This window comes from Felis catus, chromosome B1 (genome assembly GCF_018350175.1).
Source record: "Felis catus isolate Fca126 chromosome B1, F.catus_Fca126_mat1.0, whole genome shotgun sequence".
NCBI classification, from domain to species: Eukaryota; Metazoa; Chordata; class Mammalia; order Carnivora; family Felidae; genus Felis; species Felis catus.
The window spans coordinates 136,919,708-136,937,330 of NC_058371.1; the positions used below are offsets into that span (position 1 = coordinate 136,919,708).

At 44.5% G+C, this 17,623-nt stretch overlaps 1 protein-coding gene across 3 annotated transcripts in view; it reads left to right on the forward strand.

Moving 5' to 3' along the window:
• The first annotated feature begins 3,200 nt into the window (after positions 1–3,200).
• Positions 3,201–17,623, forward strand: part of HPSE (heparanase) — a 40,185-nt gene continuing 25,762 nt past the window's right edge. The window contains exons 1-2 of one of the 3 annotated variants that reach the window (XM_045056163.1): positions 3,201–3,533; positions 16,814–16,959. In XM_045056163.1, the coding sequence (XP_044912098.1) occupies positions 3,307–3,533; positions 16,814–16,959 (373 nt within the window). In that variant the 5' untranslated portion in view covers positions 3,201–3,306. The remainder of the gene's footprint in view (positions 3,534–16,813; positions 16,960–17,623) is intronic. The other 2 variants (XM_023252978.2, XM_023252977.2) reach the window with 2 other exon arrangements.

The window sequence follows — 17,623 nt, forward strand, 5'->3', positions numbered from 1 at the left end:
ATAGTTATTGACCATGTAAACCTTGTGTGAGTCCCTAAAAACCCAATGCCACGAGAGAAAGTCAGTCCAAAGACCACATGGAAATGATACCACTTTATAATTATTAAATAATCCATATGAACTGTCCTAGTTCATTTGAAGATTTTTATTTCTTTTTTTAAATATTTATTTATTTTTGAGAGAGAGAGCATGAACAGATGAGGGGCAGACAAAGAGGGAGACATGGAATCTGAAGCAGGCTCTAGGCTCTGAGCTGTCAGCACAGAGCCCGACACAGGGCTTAAACCCACGAACCATGAGATCATGACCTGAGCTGAAGTCGGACACTTGACTGACTTCAAGTGTCCTTGAAGACACTTGAGCCACCCAGCCGCCCCTGAGATTTTTATTTCTAAATCATTATCATCACATAATTTGTGAGTCACCAAATCTGTGCGACATAGTGGAAAAACTCTGGACTTGGAATCAGAAACCTGGGTCTAAATCTACTTCACAAGTTTATTGTCAAGATCAAATGAAGTGGGGCACCTGGGTGGCTCAGCCGGTTAAGCATCCAACTTCAGCTCCGGTCATGATTTTGTGGTTCGTGAGTTTGAGCCCCATGTGCTGACAGCTCAGAGCCTGGATCCTCCTTCAGATTCTGTCTCCCTCTCTCTGCCCCTCCCCTGCTTGTGCTCTCTCTCTCAAAAATAAATCAACATTAAAAAAAAGATTACATGAAGTAATAATAAATACATATCTGTCCAACACCTACTTCATATTGTATACAGAGCTAGAAGTGTTACATATATTAAGTAAATTCTCAAAAAAAAAGCATTGTGAAATATGCATTATTATTCCCAATTTACCGATGAGGAAATTGAGGCTCTGGGAGGTTGAAAAAGTGACCCAGCCTTTCAAGCTGCAGGTCTAGGATGCATGTAGAAGGGCTCTAGCTAGGATGTATATAAGCTGGAACTTGCCATAAAAATGTAAGGTATCCAAGGGGCGCCTGGGTGGCGCAGTCGGTTAAGTGTCCGACTTCAGCCAGGTCACGATCTCGCGGTCCGTGAGTTCGAGCCCCGCGTCAGGCTCTGGGCTGATGGCTCGGAGCCTGGAGCCTGGAGCCTGTTTCCGATTCTGTGTCTCCCTCTCTCTCTGCCCCTCCCCCGTTCATGCTCTGTCTCTCTCTGTCCCCCAAAAAATAAATAAAACGTTGAAAAAAAAAATGTAAGGTATCCAATGACAAAGTGTCTCCGAAATGATAATTTCTATTAATTTCGCTGCATATTCCCTCCCTGCTATGCGCCTATGTAGTCCTTTCCTCTGGCATAATGGATCAAACTAACTTAGATCCAGGAGCCAGAAACTAGTGTCATCTACAACACAGACCATCACGCGTGCAAGTTGCTCTCCTTTGCTTCCTCATTTATGTTTTCTCAGTTTCTATATTAGTAACTTGTATGTCAACTGCATTGGTCCACATCTCAGGATGTCACGAGGACTCACTGTTTAGAAAACTGGCAATGATCCACTTTTCAAATCACCCAAATATTCCAAAGAAACTGTTGTGACGTTTGCCCTTTGGGGTGGCATGTAGGGTCAATGTCGTGGCAAGGCAGAGAAAGAGCCAAGGTATCTGCTTTTCCACTTGCATGTGATGTCCTGGTAACTTGGTTTATGTATGAATTTTTTTCTTATGTATAGTTGCAGGATATAAATTTCATTCAAGTTGCAAAGTAGTAACTGATACACACAATTCTGAAACCGTCACCTTCCTCAACTAACTGTATAGTTAAATTTAAGTTCCCTAATATACACATCTATGCAAATTAGATATACGTTTTAAAAGAATCCGTTTTTACTTACCTATTTTTTAAAGTAAGCTTTTCACCCAGCATGGGGTTTGAACTCGTAATCTTGAGATCAAGAAACAGTTGCATGCTCTACCGAACGAGCCAGCCAGGTGCCCCCAATCCATTTTTATTTATTGCTTTAGAGGTGGTGCAATCTCAGTAGAAAATTCTAAGGGTTTTGGTGTCACTCACTTGTTAACTCAACAAATATTTATTGGAAGCCCGCTAAGTGCCAAGCACAAAGTCATGAGGTTTAGTGGGTGTGAAGGACAAGACAAACCCCATCTCTGCTTTCATGGAGTCTGTAATGTAGCAGATGAGCCCAATATGGGAGCAATAGTCACAATACTAGCAAATGTGGTAAGTTCTAGCCAATTCGGGGTGCGGTGAGAGTGTGTCCTGGGGACATTCAGCTGCCTGGAGGTTCAGGCATAGCTTCTTTGAGGAAGTTATGTTTCAGCTGAGACAGGCTGCCATTTGCTAGGGGTTTGTGTAACTTTCTTCACATCCCAATTTGACACTTGGACAGAGCCCGGGCCCTCATGTGTAAACGGGGCATAAAGTGCACTTGGCAGAGTTGTGGGAATGAAGAGAATACAAGTAAAGCACTTCTTAGGGCATCTGGCCTAGAGTAAGCCCTAAGTGCGAGGTGCTAGTCACCCTTATTTATCAGTGTAAGGCATCAAGGGAAAACTGAAGGAGTTTGCCCAACAGCTAAAGATAAATGTACAGAGGGGGAATTTGGCATTGGCTCCAAATTCAAGAGACAGTCACTACCCCGGACTTGTCTGGAGGCTTCACGGCCTGAGTTTCAGGTGCTGGAGCACCTGACACGTTAAGGCTCTGCCCAGTACTGTTTCCATGGTTAAATTGGTGAGGAATTTTTGAGGGTTGATCTCTTTCTAGCTGTAGGTGAGCCGACGCCCAGGTCAGATTTTTTCACGTAAAAGTAATACGCCTGGGAAACAGCTCTCTGGTCAAAGGACACACGGTTAATCAAGTGACAAGCAAGTGTGGCTGAGCCAGATGCGAGGGGGAGTGACGAAGGCTCAACTGGAGGTTTTAGCTGAGGGTCAGAAGACCCGGCGCCACCCTGATGACGCCTGGAAGTGGGGCACGCGGGCCACGACCCTGAGCTCCAGGGTTCGCGATGCCCAGCGCTGGTCCGCGGGCGCTCCCCCTCCAGGCCTCCTGGACGCACGTATCCGGCCACGTCCGCACCCTCCGAGCGCCGGTGGGTGATTTCGAAAGTGGGCGTGACCGGCCCCGAGGGGAAAGGGTGCTAGGAAGTGGGAGTGAGCGGGGGAGGCGGGGCGGCGAGAAGAGGGAGCCGGGGGAGGGATGCAGGGCGCGGTGGGAGGGGTGAGGCGCGAGGGAGAAAAGGGCGCTGTGGCGCGGCGGGAGGAAGTGCGCCAGGTCCCGGCTCCCGCTGCGAGGCGCCCCGCGGGTGGGCCGGCCAGGTGAGCCCGAGATGCCGCTGCGCTGGAAGCCGGGGCCGCCGCTGCCGCAGCTGCTGCTGCTCCTGGGGCCGCTCGGCCCCTTCTCCCCGCGCGCCCCGATGGGACTCGCGCAGGCGGACGCCGCCGCGGAGCTGGACTTCTCCACCGAGCGGCCGGTGCACCTGGTGAGTCCCGCCTTCCTGTCCTTCACCATCGACGCCAACCTGGCCACGGACCCGCGGTTCCTCACCTTCCTGGGGTAAGCGCCGGCCTCTGCCTGTCCCTGGGTCCTGTCTTCCTGACAGCCACGCCTGGGAACCTTGATCTCTCTGTCTCTGCCTCTCTCCTTCCATCCCGCCTTTCCTCGCTCCCTCTCCTGTGACAGCCGCCCCCAAACCGCTAGTTCCCGCCTGCATTCATTCAGCGAATGCTGCCTGAGCGCCAACTGAGGGCCAGGTATTACGGGGAAATTTGGAAAAGAAACTTGCCACCTGCCCCAGAAACACTTCTGGAGGAGGGGACTCGGGCAAGTGTACCTGGAGCCTGTGAGCCCTTGAATTTGCAGCACAGTGTAGGACAGGTAAGATTGTGGACCAGGCGTCCTTCGCTTAAACTCTGTTAGGTAGGTTAAAAGGAAAAAAGAAAAAGAAAAGAAGTCAGATGTTAAAAGTCTCAAAGAAGAGTGTGTGTGCTGTGTGTAAAATATAATTTTATATATTTTAAAATAAACTTTCAAAGAGCAGTTTTAGGTTCACAGCAAAGTTGAGCACAAGGTACAGAGATTTCCAGGATTACACTATATTTAAAAAAAAAATCTAAGTATTAGAGGCACCTGTGTGGCTCAGTTGGTTAAGCCTCCGACTCTTTTTTTTTTTTAATTTTTTTCAACGTTTTTTTATTTATTTTGGGGACAGAGAGAGACAGAGCATGAACGGGGGAGGGGCAGAGAGAGAGGGAGACACAGAATCGGAAACAGGCTCCAGGCTCTGAGCCATCAGCCCAGAGCCTGACGCGGGGCTCAAACTCACGGACCGCGAGATCGTGACCTGGCTGAAGTCGGACGCTTAACCGACTGCGCCACCCAGGCACCCCAAGTCTCCGACTCTTGGTTTGGGCTCAGGTCATGATCTCACGGTTTCATGAGTTCAAGCCCCCTATGGGGCTCTGTGCTGACTGCAGAGCCTGCTTGGGATTCTCTCTCTCCCCCACTCTCTCTGTCCCTCCCCGACTTTCACTGCCTCTGTCTCTCTCAAAATAAAGAAATAAACTTAAAAAAAAAATCTAAATATTAAGTAAAGGAGACCTAGGAGACTATTGCAGTGACTTACAGAACCTTAATAAAAAGATATTTTTCCAACACGAGACTGCAAAATCAGCTGTAATTTTTTTTCTCCCCTGAAAGAGACAAACTGGTGCATGTTCACTGGCCCCCGCCTCCTAAATGCAGGCTGATCCCAGGACAGGGAGCTTCAGGGACAGTCCCAGGTCATCTAGGCCACTCATCTAGATCATGAGAGCCTCCAGAGATGGCCACACCTCAGCCAACACACACAGCTGGGACACACACACTCATCATTGCCAAACACCCACACCCTGTCCTTTCTGCGCCCACTCTGTCAGCTGAACTGCCATTGCTAATTTCAGTCATTTGTTCTGCCCATAAAAGCAGGTAGCCTAATGGTTAAGAGATTGGCAGTCTGACCACACCAACTTGATTCCCATCTCTGCCGGAGTTGGGTGGCTTGCTTGTTACAGGTTGCTTGGCAACCCCAAGCCTCAGTTCCTTCACCTGTAGAATAGGACTTCTAAAGCCTTTTGGTGGGATTGTTCTGAGGACTTCATGAGACAATATAGAAGTACTTAGCACAGTGTTTGACACAGAGTGTTCAAAATTTAAGCTCATTGCTTCTTCTTGGAAAATGAGGAGTATTGCTAACCACTCACCAGTTCTCTGTGTGTTTCTTTCCATCAGAGTTAACCTCCATGTTTCCCTGTGGTAGCAGAGGGAGAATTTCCTGGTGGAGAGGAACCCCCATGTTTTGCCCTTCCCCTTGGGAATAGGAAGCTGAATACCACACAGCAGGTGGTTGGAGACAGATTACTCTGCAGAAATGCTGAACTACAGGGCCCCATGTGTGAGCACCTCAGGCTAGCTTGGGAGGTGGTGGGGGGGTGATGATAGGAAAAGAGAGGGTGTTGGGGGTGCCTTGCTAAAAACAGAGGCACTGACTAAACCACTTTCCTGAAACGGGAGAACTCAAGTCCTGTTCTGCTGCTGCAGCTAGCCTGTGCCCACCCCTCCCCAAGGAAGGGCATCTGGGGATTCTTCCTGGAGAAACACGTCCAAAGGAAAAAACCTACAGCATGACTTTTAGGGTCCAGGCCTGATGGCCCTGCAGTCAAGCTAACACATGGACTAGCTCCATCCTCATCCTCCCCACCCCCAACACACACAGAACTTCCAGTCTGCAGTTCAGCAAGGGTGATACCTTTGTCTCTTGTCTCCCATAGCACTCTTTCTTCCCTGTTGGCCCCACCTTTTGGTTGAAGACTGGAGGATAATGAAAACCAAAAGACTATATTGTGCAGTAGATAAAACTCCGTGTATTCCTGCTCATACGGGTTCCTGACCACACCAGTCCACTCCCTTGGCAGCGGCTGTCTTCATGCCTGCTCCTCAGGGGCATCTGCAAGCCCTTCCATACTATTCCCAGCGAGATCTGAAAAGACTGAGGCTCAGATAAGCAGGAGCTCCCTCCCTCTCGCTCTCAGCTAAGACCTAGCTTCTGAATGAGGGTCTGAGAGTCCCTCTCGCCAGGGTGGTTAGCACAGTGCCCAAAGTGACCTGGCCATCTCAGAAGGCAACACTAAGCTTAATAGCTGTGAGATGGGTGTTGTTCTGGTACCGTTCCTCAAAGGGGAAGCCGCTCAGGCAAAGATGGCAACGGCTGAGCAGAGCAAAGCTCAAGTAATAAGGAGAGGGTGATGAAAATAATTGAGCCTTTGTCATATGCCAGGCCCCGTTCGTAGCATTTCCTAGGTGTTAATGCATTTATTCCTTCCTACCAAACTATGAGGTCAGTGATATTATCATCTCCATTTTAAAAAATGAAGAGGGGCGCTGGGGTGGCTCGGTTGCATAAGCGTCTGACTTCGGCTCAGGTCATGATCTCGTGGTTCTTGAGTTTAAGCCCCGCGTCGCGCTCTGTGGTGACAGCTCAGAGCCTGGAGCCTGCTTCGGATTCTGTGTCTCCCTCTCTTTCTGCCCCTCCCCTGCTCACGCTCTGTCTCTCAATAATAAATAAACATTGAAAATTAAAAAGAAAAGAAAAGAAAAGAAAACATTGAGGTTTAGGGAAACTCTGTAACTGGCCCCTAGTCAGCCAGCTGTTCATGAAGGAGCAGAGTCTGGACCTAGATACTAATTGCAGGGACAAGAGTATACAAAAACAAAGTAAGAAGTTTATATTTCTTAAAGCAGTAGGGTAGGGTATAGAGGAAAAAGATTGTCCAGAAACAAATTGAGGAGATTGATATAATGAAAAGAAGCACTGACCCGAGACTAGGAGAATCAGGGCCCAAACCTCTGAGGTGCTTCAACAGAATCCTAAGCAAATTTAATCAGATGGCGTGGTCTGGTTTCCCATCACAGCAAACAGATGTGTTTTGTTTTGTTTTTCCACATTTGCAGTTAGAGAACGTAGAGTGCGCAGAACTTAAGTGCCAATGATAGAACAATCTAGAATTGGAAAGGAACATCTTTTCAGTTTGCCTTCTTCCCAGAGGTAATCAACAACCTGATCAAAAACTTCCTAAGCCGATGTGCAGAGCTCTGAACAGGCACTGACCCTCAAAGAAGGGAGTGTTGAGACCAGCACTGCTCAACAGACAGAACGTGAGCCTCATATGCAAACTACGTGTGCAATTTAAAACTTTTTGGTGGGACGCCTGGGTGGCTCAGTCGGTTAAGCATACAACTTCGGCCCAGGTCATGATCTCACAGTTTGTGAGTTTGAGCATCAGGCTCTATGCTGATAGCTCAGAGCCTGGAGCCTGCTTTGGATTCTGTGTCTCCCTCTCTCTCTCTGCCCCTCCCCTGCTTGCGCTCTGTCTCTCTCTCTCAAAAATAAATAAAAACATTAAAAAAATAAAAATAAAAACAAATTTTTTTTGGTAAGTCACGTTTAAAAGTAAAAGAAACAGGTGAAGTTAATTTTAGTAATATATTTTATGTAACACAAAATATCCAAAGTATTATCATTTCAACATGTCATCAATATAAAAATATTAGTGAGATCTCTTACACTCCTTTTCACATCAAGTCTTCAAAATCTGGAGTCTATCTTATGCTCTTAGCACATCTCAATTCAGACTAGCCACATTTCAAATCCTAGCCACATTGGCTAGTGGTTACCATCTTGGCAATGAAGCCCACACTGCAAACAAGATACAGACACAAGCACAGTCCTCTAACACGAGGTAAAAAAGGAGAGTGTGAGTCAGTGCTAGAGTTCGTAGGGACTACAGAGCGGGAAAGGTGGTGCTAAATGTCGACAGCAGTAATAATGCAGTTGTGCTTGCTTTTCATAAAGGTTTGCTTATTTTTTTCCAGCAAAGTTCATTCCTTTTTGCCAGTCTGATGAATAGTTATTAATAATGACTTTCAGTAATCAGATTCCTGCATCTTCATGGACAAAATTGCTTTTCTTATTTGGAAAGTCACTTGTAATCAATGTCAGGTGCACGTTTTGAAAACTGATGTTGGAAATAACCTCAGGCCCTCTGCGTGCCTATTGCTGAGAGAATGAACCACAGCCAGAGAAACAGAACTGAGAACAGTTACAAGCCATAGACTCACATTTCCTGACCCCCAAGAAGCACTCTCTCCCTGATTAAGTGCTCATTGTTCCCTTCTCTCCCAAATCTTTCATTGTGCTCTCTGGAGCCCTTTGCATAGTACCCCTGCTTTATCCTCCTCACAGACTATTCCCACCCTAGCTAAAACTTGGCTCTTCTCTGAAGACCCAAGTGGAGAAAGAGACGTGGCTACTTCCCTGAGGTAGCCCTTTGGGGTAGAAACTATGCATTCTCCAATATTGCAGCCCTTTTCCCATTCACCAGTGCACCTTCTAGGTGATTGCCCACCATTTTGAATGTAGTTCAAATCCCTACTGGATTGTTACCTCGGGCAATAGCCTCCTTTTGTTCAGATTCCTTGTCTGTAAAAAGAGGATAATAAGGATACCTACCTCTCTGGTTTGTTTCGGGATCGAGTAAAATATTTTATGCCAGGTGTCCAAAACACTGAGTTTGCACAAACCTAGCGCATGCTAGAGATGACGGTCATGACTCCAGTGTGAGGTACACTCCTCTATGTCTGGCTCTCATCCTATGCTCCTTATCACTGCGCTGTGCTTTATTCTGACTATCGATGAAAGATTGGCATTGATTTCACAGTTTTCTCTCCCCTCCCACGTTCCAGCATCATCCTAGATGACTTCAAGTGCACTTGCATAAACTGTCTCTCAATCTCTTCACACCCATGCTTCATAATACTCGTCACTCACTGTTATATTGGAACCAGCTTGTACTATCTTATGAAATGTGTGCAGCTCTTCCCAATTCCACATTCACTGGCATCAATGCTGCCATCTTGAATCAGCCCTGGTGGGTATTTATACCACGGAAATTGGCAAGTGCTAAGAAACAGGGCACTTGCTATTAGGGAGACAGCTTGCTAGCACACACCGCTTCACCCCATTTCAACCACTTCATGCCACGGCCATGCCTCTTTTCATCATTAAGAACCTTTTAACATCTGAAGTCATAAATGAAAATCTCCCATTCTTGTACCACACTCTTTACCCTCTTACATTTTCACCCTGTGGATCCACCACAACTACTGGACGGCCTTTTCCTGTCTCTCCTTCTTCCACATCTCATTTGGGCTTCTTGGTTTGCCACATGAATCATTCTTGTGATAACATCCCCAAACTGCTGCTCCATGGTTCTTCCTGCCAAACCCAAACCTGTAGCTCCGAACCTAGCTACAGTTTCCCTTTTCAGGGGAAGGTTACCATGACGTCTGGGGAGGAAAAATATTGCCTGATTATGAATTATAGTGCCTATTAATAAGCCACTTTTTTGTATTTGCCTTTGCCTCCTGTCTTAGTGTGCCTCCCTAAATAGCTGGGCTATTAGCTCTTGGGGCAGAGGGGAATGTCCCAGCCACGTGGGTTGCCCTATAAATTCGTGGCCTCCAGACTTACTTGGCCCTAGGGCTACCCCTCAATTCTTCATTTCTCTGCCTCTCTCATTCTCCACGTCCTTACAACTCTGAACCCATTTCCACCTCATCACTTTTAACCCATGTATGACCACCTTTCTGTTTCCCAAAGAAAATGAAGTCACTGGACAAGAACCTCCTTTTCTTCTTGCCACCAAATCTGCACACATACCATGGCCACGTCTAGCTTTCTTCCTTTCTCTCTCCTCACGCCAGCGCTTCCAGCTCTGCTGTGTGCCCTGTAGCCTCCCCAAGGACTTTGCTCTATCAGTCATCTCTTCTCTTCTCCCCCGTATTTAATCTCTCCCTTTTGACTGAGTCCTTCCCCACAGCGTAGAAAAATCTCAAGTCTTTCCTGTCTCAAACACCACCCTGTATGTATGCGTCTGCAGCAACTGCCCTCTTTCTCTCTTCCCCTTTGTGGCCTTCCTTACTGCCTGCCCACTCCTTCCTAGGTCCACCTTCACGATGTCCCTATCATAGTGTCATAAAATCAATGTCTCCAGTATCACAATGGCCTTTTGTTGCAAAATCCAATAAACACCTTTCAGTCTGTATCTTATTTGGTCTCAATCATGGGTTTAATTTCTCAGTGTCCCCCACAATTCATACATTGAAGTCTTAACCCCGTATCTCAGCATGAGACCTTATTTGGAAATAGTGCCACTGAGGATATAATTAGTTAAGAACTAGTCGTACCAGAATGGAAGGGGCCTTAATCCATTATGACTGATGTCCTTGCAAGTAGAGGAAATCTGGAGACCGATATGCACACAGAGAGAGCACTGTGTGAAGGCTGGAGTAAACGCTGCCACAGGGAAATCAGAAGCTGGGAGAGAACCTGGAACGGATCCTTCCCCGGTAACTTTAGAGGATGCGTGGCCTTGCCAACACCTTGATTTCAGATTTCTAGCCAACACATCTAAAAGAAAGTAAATTTGGGGTGCCTGGGTGGCGCAGTCGGTTAAGCGTCCGACTTCAGCCAGGTTTCGATCTCGCGGTCTGTGAGTTCGAGCCCCGCGTCGGGCTCTGGGCTGATGGCTCAGAGCCTGGAGCCTGTTTCTGATTCTGTGTCTCCCTCTCTCTCTGCCCCTCCCCCGTTCATGCTCTGTCTCTCTCTGTCCCAAAAATAAAATAAACGTTGAAAAAAAAAATTAAAAAAAAATAAATAAAAGAAAGTAAATTTATGGGGCACCTGGATGGCTCAGTCGGTTAGGTGTCTGATTTTGGCTCAGGTCATGATCTCACAGTGCACGAGCTTGAGCCCCTTGTCAGGCTCTGTGCTGACAGCTCAGAGTCTGGAGCCTGCTTCAGATTCTGTGTCTCCCTCTCTGTGTGCCCCTACCTGGCTTGTGCTCGGTCTTTCTCAGTCTCTCAAAAATGAATAAACGTTAAAAAAAAATTTTTTTTAAAGAAAGTAAATTTCCCTGTGTAAGCCACTGGTTTGTGGTACTTTGTTACCGCAGCCCGAGCAAAGTAATGGAGGCTCTTGGAAGCATTTGGCAAGGTTGACGATTGAAACTCTATGTTGCCTCCATTTCTGGGGGTTTCCCGTGCCTCTTTAACACTTCGTCTCTTTCTCTAGCTTGTCTCCAATGTTGGATGTTCCTCAGGCCTCTGGCTTAGGCCTTCTTTTCACATCACGGAATCTCCTGAGTGGTCTCATCCACTTTCAGGGCTCGAATTCATGCAGTGGTATGCTGGGAAGTGTTTAGCAATTGGCTCTTGGGGACGAGGGGAAACTGATTTACGGTGTTTTGTGTTTTTGTTTTTGTTTTTCTTTTTTTCTGATTTCTGTGGTATATATACTCCCACCATGGCTGGTTTCAAACTGCCAAGAGTTTAATAACTTGTTCTCAAAATGTAACAACTGGCTCTCACAGCTGGTATGAGCCAGTACAAGCTGGCTCCAGCGCATCTCTGCTTTTGTCTCAGAGACAAGCAGTTTATTTTTACACATAAGGTAAGATAAAAATACCTGTAGTCTTTTCTTTCTCTCAACAAACTGCTCCGTAAATGGAATATCTGCGGCTGCTTTTATGTGTCCTTTTGTTATTTCCATACCGCTGTGGTGGTGGTAGAGGCCCCGCCCCCTTTTCTTTTTTCTGTCTGTGATAGAAACAGTGTATCTCTGATCAATTTTGTTTTTAGGACTCGTTTTGCAGCTGTTTAAAGTCTGGTTTTTGTCAGAGGACATCAGTCTTGTATTCTCAAAATAAGGAAATGTTCCCCTGCAAAGGAGATAGTGAAAAAGGTCTTTAATACCAACACTTTGCAACACGTGACTTCCTTTACTTGGCAGGAGCTATAGCACTGAGTTTCTATTGTGCTCAGAAAACAGTCTTTGTCTGGCTCTACTTGCCCTTTCACCAGGGAGCACTCACTTATTCATTCACTTAACAAATATTTATTAAGCGCCAGCTGTGTGCCTTGCACTTATGTAGGTGCTAAGGAGATTCTGATGAGTCAGACAGATAAGAACTTACAGGGGTGGAGGGGAGACAGGTAGTAAACCAAGCAAATAAGTAAGTTAATTTCAGAAAGTGGTGAATCCTTTGAAGAACATGCAGGGCAATGTGACCGAGAGTGACCCGAGGTGGTATAGTCACTATCTCTGGGAAGCAGGCTCTGGGACTCGGGTATCTGACATGGGCTGTACACAGCTATGTATCTTGAGGTGCCATAGCTCCTTCTACATTGTGCTAGTTTTCCCTCCATTTCCCAGAGAGCACCAGTGTCTGGTATTGCTTGCGAATACCAGCTACATAACAAATCTAAATGAGCTTCCTCTATCATCCAATGCAATCAAAATGCCGAGGACTGAAATCAGTGCCTGGCCAAAGGCAGGGGAACAGAACCAGTCTCAAGAGACTCTGAGGAAGTACCTTATATCAGTTTTAGGGCTGTGTCTCTGCACCTGTGGGCTGGGGGTTACTAGTCACCGACATTTAGATCGAGGACTGTACATCCTGCACCTCGCCTAGATGTGTCCCTGAGCTCCTGTTACACATGACCAAGGGCCAGATGGAAGTATGTTTTTTTTTGGTTTTCCTTTAGCATCTCAAATTCTACAAAACTGCACCCCTTCCCCGCCCTCATGGCCATCTCCAGTCTATCACCTGTTCTTTATCTCAGCAAATATTACCATTTTCCAACATGCTTCCCAGGGGTAATCCTTGACTCTTCTGCAATATCCAATTAAACACCAAATCTAGTAGTTCTACCTCCACAGGTGTCCTGAATGTATCCACCTCTCTCCATCCCCACTGCTGTTCTCTTACCTCAGCCCATCACTTTCAGTTTATATAAATGTGACCACAGTCTCGGTCCTTCTCTTCAATTATTTACACTACAGCCTGAGATTCTTTTCTAAAATGGAAGGCTAGTGAGGCCATTCCACTGCTTTAAATCCTTCCATAGCTCCATATTGCCCTCACAGAAAATTGGATTCCAGGACATGGGGGCTCATAGTCCCTACATGGTACAGCCCTATCTGCCTCTCCAGTCTGTCCTCTCCCTGCTCTCAATCTGTAGACTCTAACTACACCCATTAGCTCTTCAGCGGTGCCATATTCTCTTCTACCTCTGGTCTTTATGGACATTTCCCTGCACCTGGAACACTTGCTTCAATCCCATCTATCTTTGATCTGGATTAGATTTATTCCTTTTGAATGTCTAACAGTGAAAACTACTTCTCCTGAAAACCCCTAACCACACATGATCCCCAGCCCAAAGTCTGGGTTAGGATCCCCTTTGTATGTTCTCATAACACTGTTTTGGAATTGCCTACTTACTTGCTTTTATATATATATATATATATATATATATATATATATATATATGTATATGTATATACATATGTATGTATGTATATGTATATATGTATACATATGTATATATGTATGTATGTATATATATGTATATGTATATGTGTATATATGTATATATATATGCAAGATTGTAAATTATATGAGAGCTATCTCTGTTTTATTTGCTATTGTATCCCCAGAAACTAGCATAATGCTAGTATATATGTATATATATACGTGTATATGTATATATATATGTATATATATGTACATATATGTATGTATATATGTATATGTTGTTGCAAGATTCTAAATTATATGAGAGCAATCTCTGTTTTATTTGCTATTGTATCCCCAGAGACTAGCATAATGCCTGGCAGAGTGGGCCTGCCATGTATATTTATTGATTAATGAATGGATAGCTATGTGTCCCTTCACTAAATTTTGGTTTCTTCACCTCGTCTTAAAACAATAGAAACATATACACAAAACTACCTTGTAGAAATTAAAATGTCATTTGCTTATTATGGAAAACTCATAAAATCAGAAAAGAGTCTACCACCCATCTCAGTACATAGTAATGACCCATTATCTCCTTCTATATATATTATTTTCATTGCTGAAATCACACGATGCAGTTTTTTTTTTAATTGTGGTAAAATATACCAAACATAAAACTTACCATTTAACCATTTTAAGTGTGTAACTCAGTGCCATTAAGTACATCCGCTGTTAGGGCACCTGGGTGTCTCAGTTGGTTAAGTGTCCGATTTCAGCTCAGGTCATGATCTCGTGGTTCTTGAGTTTAAGCCCCACGTCGCGTTCTGTGGTGACAGCTCAGAGCCTGGAGCCTGCTTGGGATTCTGTGTCTCCCTCTCTCTCTGCCCCTCCCCTGCTCGCACTCTGTCTCTCTCTTTCTCAAAAATAAACATTAAAAAAGTTTTTTTTTAAATGTATATCCACTGTTGTGCAACCATTACCATCACCCATCTTCAAACTTTATCTTCCCAGACTAAAACTCTGTGCCTGTCAAATAACAGTGCTCTCTTCCCCTCCATACAGCTTTTTTTATTGGGGTTTGTAGCAAAGTGGAAGTGGGTTTCTTCTGATCCTTACATAGTCCAAGTTAGCATTTCTGTTTATTTTCAAGTTGTTTGAGGATTTCATGGCAGAGGCCATCCTTCCTGGTGTTCTTTGGTGCCAACAGATGTCTCCGTCAGTGCCAAATCCCAAGCTGATAACATTTTGGAAGCCTCACTTTGTGCTGCATTTCCTCATTCTAGGACCTACAACATATTTAGGCACTCGTGAAAATATTCTAAGTTTTTTTTTTAAGATTTATTTGTTTATTTTTGAGAGAGAAAGCTCAAGCAGGGGAGGGGCAGAGATGAAGAGTCGGGGAGAATACCAAGCAGGCTCTGTGCTGACAGCCCCAATGTGGGGCTCAAACTCACAAACTCGAGATCATGACCTAAGCAAAGTCTGATGCTTAACCAACTGAGCCACCTAGGAGCTCCTCTAAGTTCTTTTAAGATCCAAAGAAAATGAACTTTTAGGTCAAAGAAAATATTTTAATACAATAGTGTTTGTCTTTATAGAAATATCATCATAAAATATAATTTTCAGTATTTTTTAATGGAGGAATTGGACCATGAAGGCAAAAGTGCCTGTAGTACAGTAAAAATGGTGAGGAGGAATCACTGAAGTTTTTAATGCAGGAGACTTATCCTTTGGTCTATTTCCATCTTTGAATTTCTCTTCCCTAGGCATAAATAAAGATATCTTTAAAAAAATTATTTATTTTGAGAAGGAGAGACAGCGAGCAGGGGAGAGGCAGAGAGAGAGGGAGAGAGAGAATCCCAAGCAGGCTCTGTGCTCTTAGCACAGAGGCCAATATGGGGCTCAAACTCATGAACCGTGAGATCATGACCTGAGCCAAAACCAAGAGTCGGGCGCTTAACTGACTGAGCCACCCAGACATCCCTGAAGACATCTTTCAAACATTTTACATAGCAGTGTATATAGTTAAGCAATATCCTAAAATTTTAGATTTAAAAAATTTTAAATTTTAGGTAAGGTCTCTATTATGATGTTAAGAGGTATTGTCAGTTAGTCCTCCTAGAATGATTTTCCAATTTGAAAGAACCTACATGTAAGTTAATTAATTGGACCATTCCAAAGAACTACACAGCATTGGTTTTATGTGTTTTAAGAGAATTCAGAGCACAGTGTGGCCATAATCACATGTATGAGACTTCAGAAATGTATGGCAACCGTCCCTGTTATCTGGCTCTCCTATTTTCTTAATTTTGTTTAAATATTCATGACATGTTCACCTTTCTGAGAGAAAGGATTATAAATCATTATACTTCCATTCTATAGCATTTGGTACCATCTGAGCACATACTAGGCACCTATCAGGAGCATTTTTGACTTGATGAGATATGCATTTATAATTGCTTGAATTGAAGGGGTGCCAGGGTGGCTCAGTCAGTTGAGTATCTGACTTCGGCTCAGGTCATGATCTCACGGTTGGTGGGTTCAAGCCCCGAGTCAGGCTTTGTGCTGACAGCTTGGAGCCTGGAGCCTGCTTTGGATTATGTGTCTCCCTCTATCTCTGCCCCTCCCCTGCTCACACTCTGTCTGTCTCTCAATAAATAAATAAATACATAATAAATAAATAAAAATAAAAAAGAATTGCTCAAATTGGAGTTGTTGATGATAGGAATTAGAATCTTATCTATCTAATTCATTTGACTTAAATTTAGAAGTATGGTTTTCCTTGAAAGCTGGAGCTAGGGAGAAGAGGAAGAATCCTAAGTCATTTATGAACTTCTCTGGAACATAAATTTTTGAGGACAGTCTATTTTTCAAAAAACACAGAGTCATCTTTCCTATAGTTTCTAGTCTCTTAACCTCTTTTCCTCCATCAATCATAAACGGTTACAAGTTTTTTGAAAGTACTGAATGCTAGCCTACTTGTAAGTTAAAATATAAGTTTTTGCCAGAGTCAGAGGTCCCAGTTGCCTGCAGGTGCCTAGAAGTGCGACCTTGCAATTATATTCAGACTAAAGGGTGCCTGGATGGCTTAGTCGGTTGAGCACCCAACTCTCCATATCAGCTCAGGTCATAATCTCACGGTTCATGGGTTCTGGCCCTGCGTTGGGCTCTGCATTAATGGTACAGAGCCTGCTTGGGATTCTCTCTCTCTCTTTCTCTCTCTGCCCCTTCCCCATTCTCTCTCTCTAAATAAATAAACTTAAAAAAAAAAAAAAGATTCAGACTGAGAAGATTTCCCGGTGATAGCCATTGGACTTCTCCCTCCCTCCCTCCTGTATAGCTAGATATTAAGAAATAGGTCCATCTAGAGAGAAGAGAATAAACATGTTTCACTGGATTGTCTTGGAAAAAAATAACTTTAATTTCTTGCTTGTCTTCCAACAGTTCTACAAAGCTTCGTACTTTGGCCAGAGGTTTGTCTCCTGCATACCTGAGATTTGGTGGCACCAAGACAGACTTTCTCATTTTTGATCCCAAGAAAGAACCAACCTTTGAAGAGAGAAGTTACTGGCAGTCTCAAGTCAACCAGGGTGAACTTTTTAAAGATTCACGATATGTTTTGATTCACTTGAGTCAGGCTTGAGCATTCTCAGAGAAGTGTTATTGCTGATATCTAACAATTAATAAGAAATCAAGGGCTCCCAACTGGCCAATGAAGGCACCCACACAAAAGGAGGAGGCAGTGGGCAGGTTTCCTCCTCCTGGTGTCTTCATGAATGTGAAACCTCACCAAAAAACTGTGTGCTGGGCATAACTGAGAGTTAATTGTGCTGTAAATAGGACAATGGTTGTAGCTGAAGGACACAGCTGCTTAGCAGGAGTGTGTGGGTAGAAATGTGTCAATTTGAAAAGAGTACTTCCAGCTGAAGACATAAGTGATCGACTGAAACCCATTTATTTTGAAAATAGAATGTGGATGAAGGATGTAACAAGAGGCTGTTGAGGTACACTCTGCTTCTTAGAATGGATTTTAAGACTTCACTGATTGGGCAGTGATTGTCAAATGTTATTGACAATCCACAGTCACCTGGGGTGAGTTTGAATATTTGGATTCTGTGTTCCAACCTTAGATTATGAGTTTAGAAGCTTCTCGGGTGATTCTGATAATTTGAAGTCTTTTGGCTCCCCCTGAGAAACCTGCCTTAGTGAGCGAAGAGGATTTGCTCTATGTCTTTCGTAAGTGCTATGCAGACA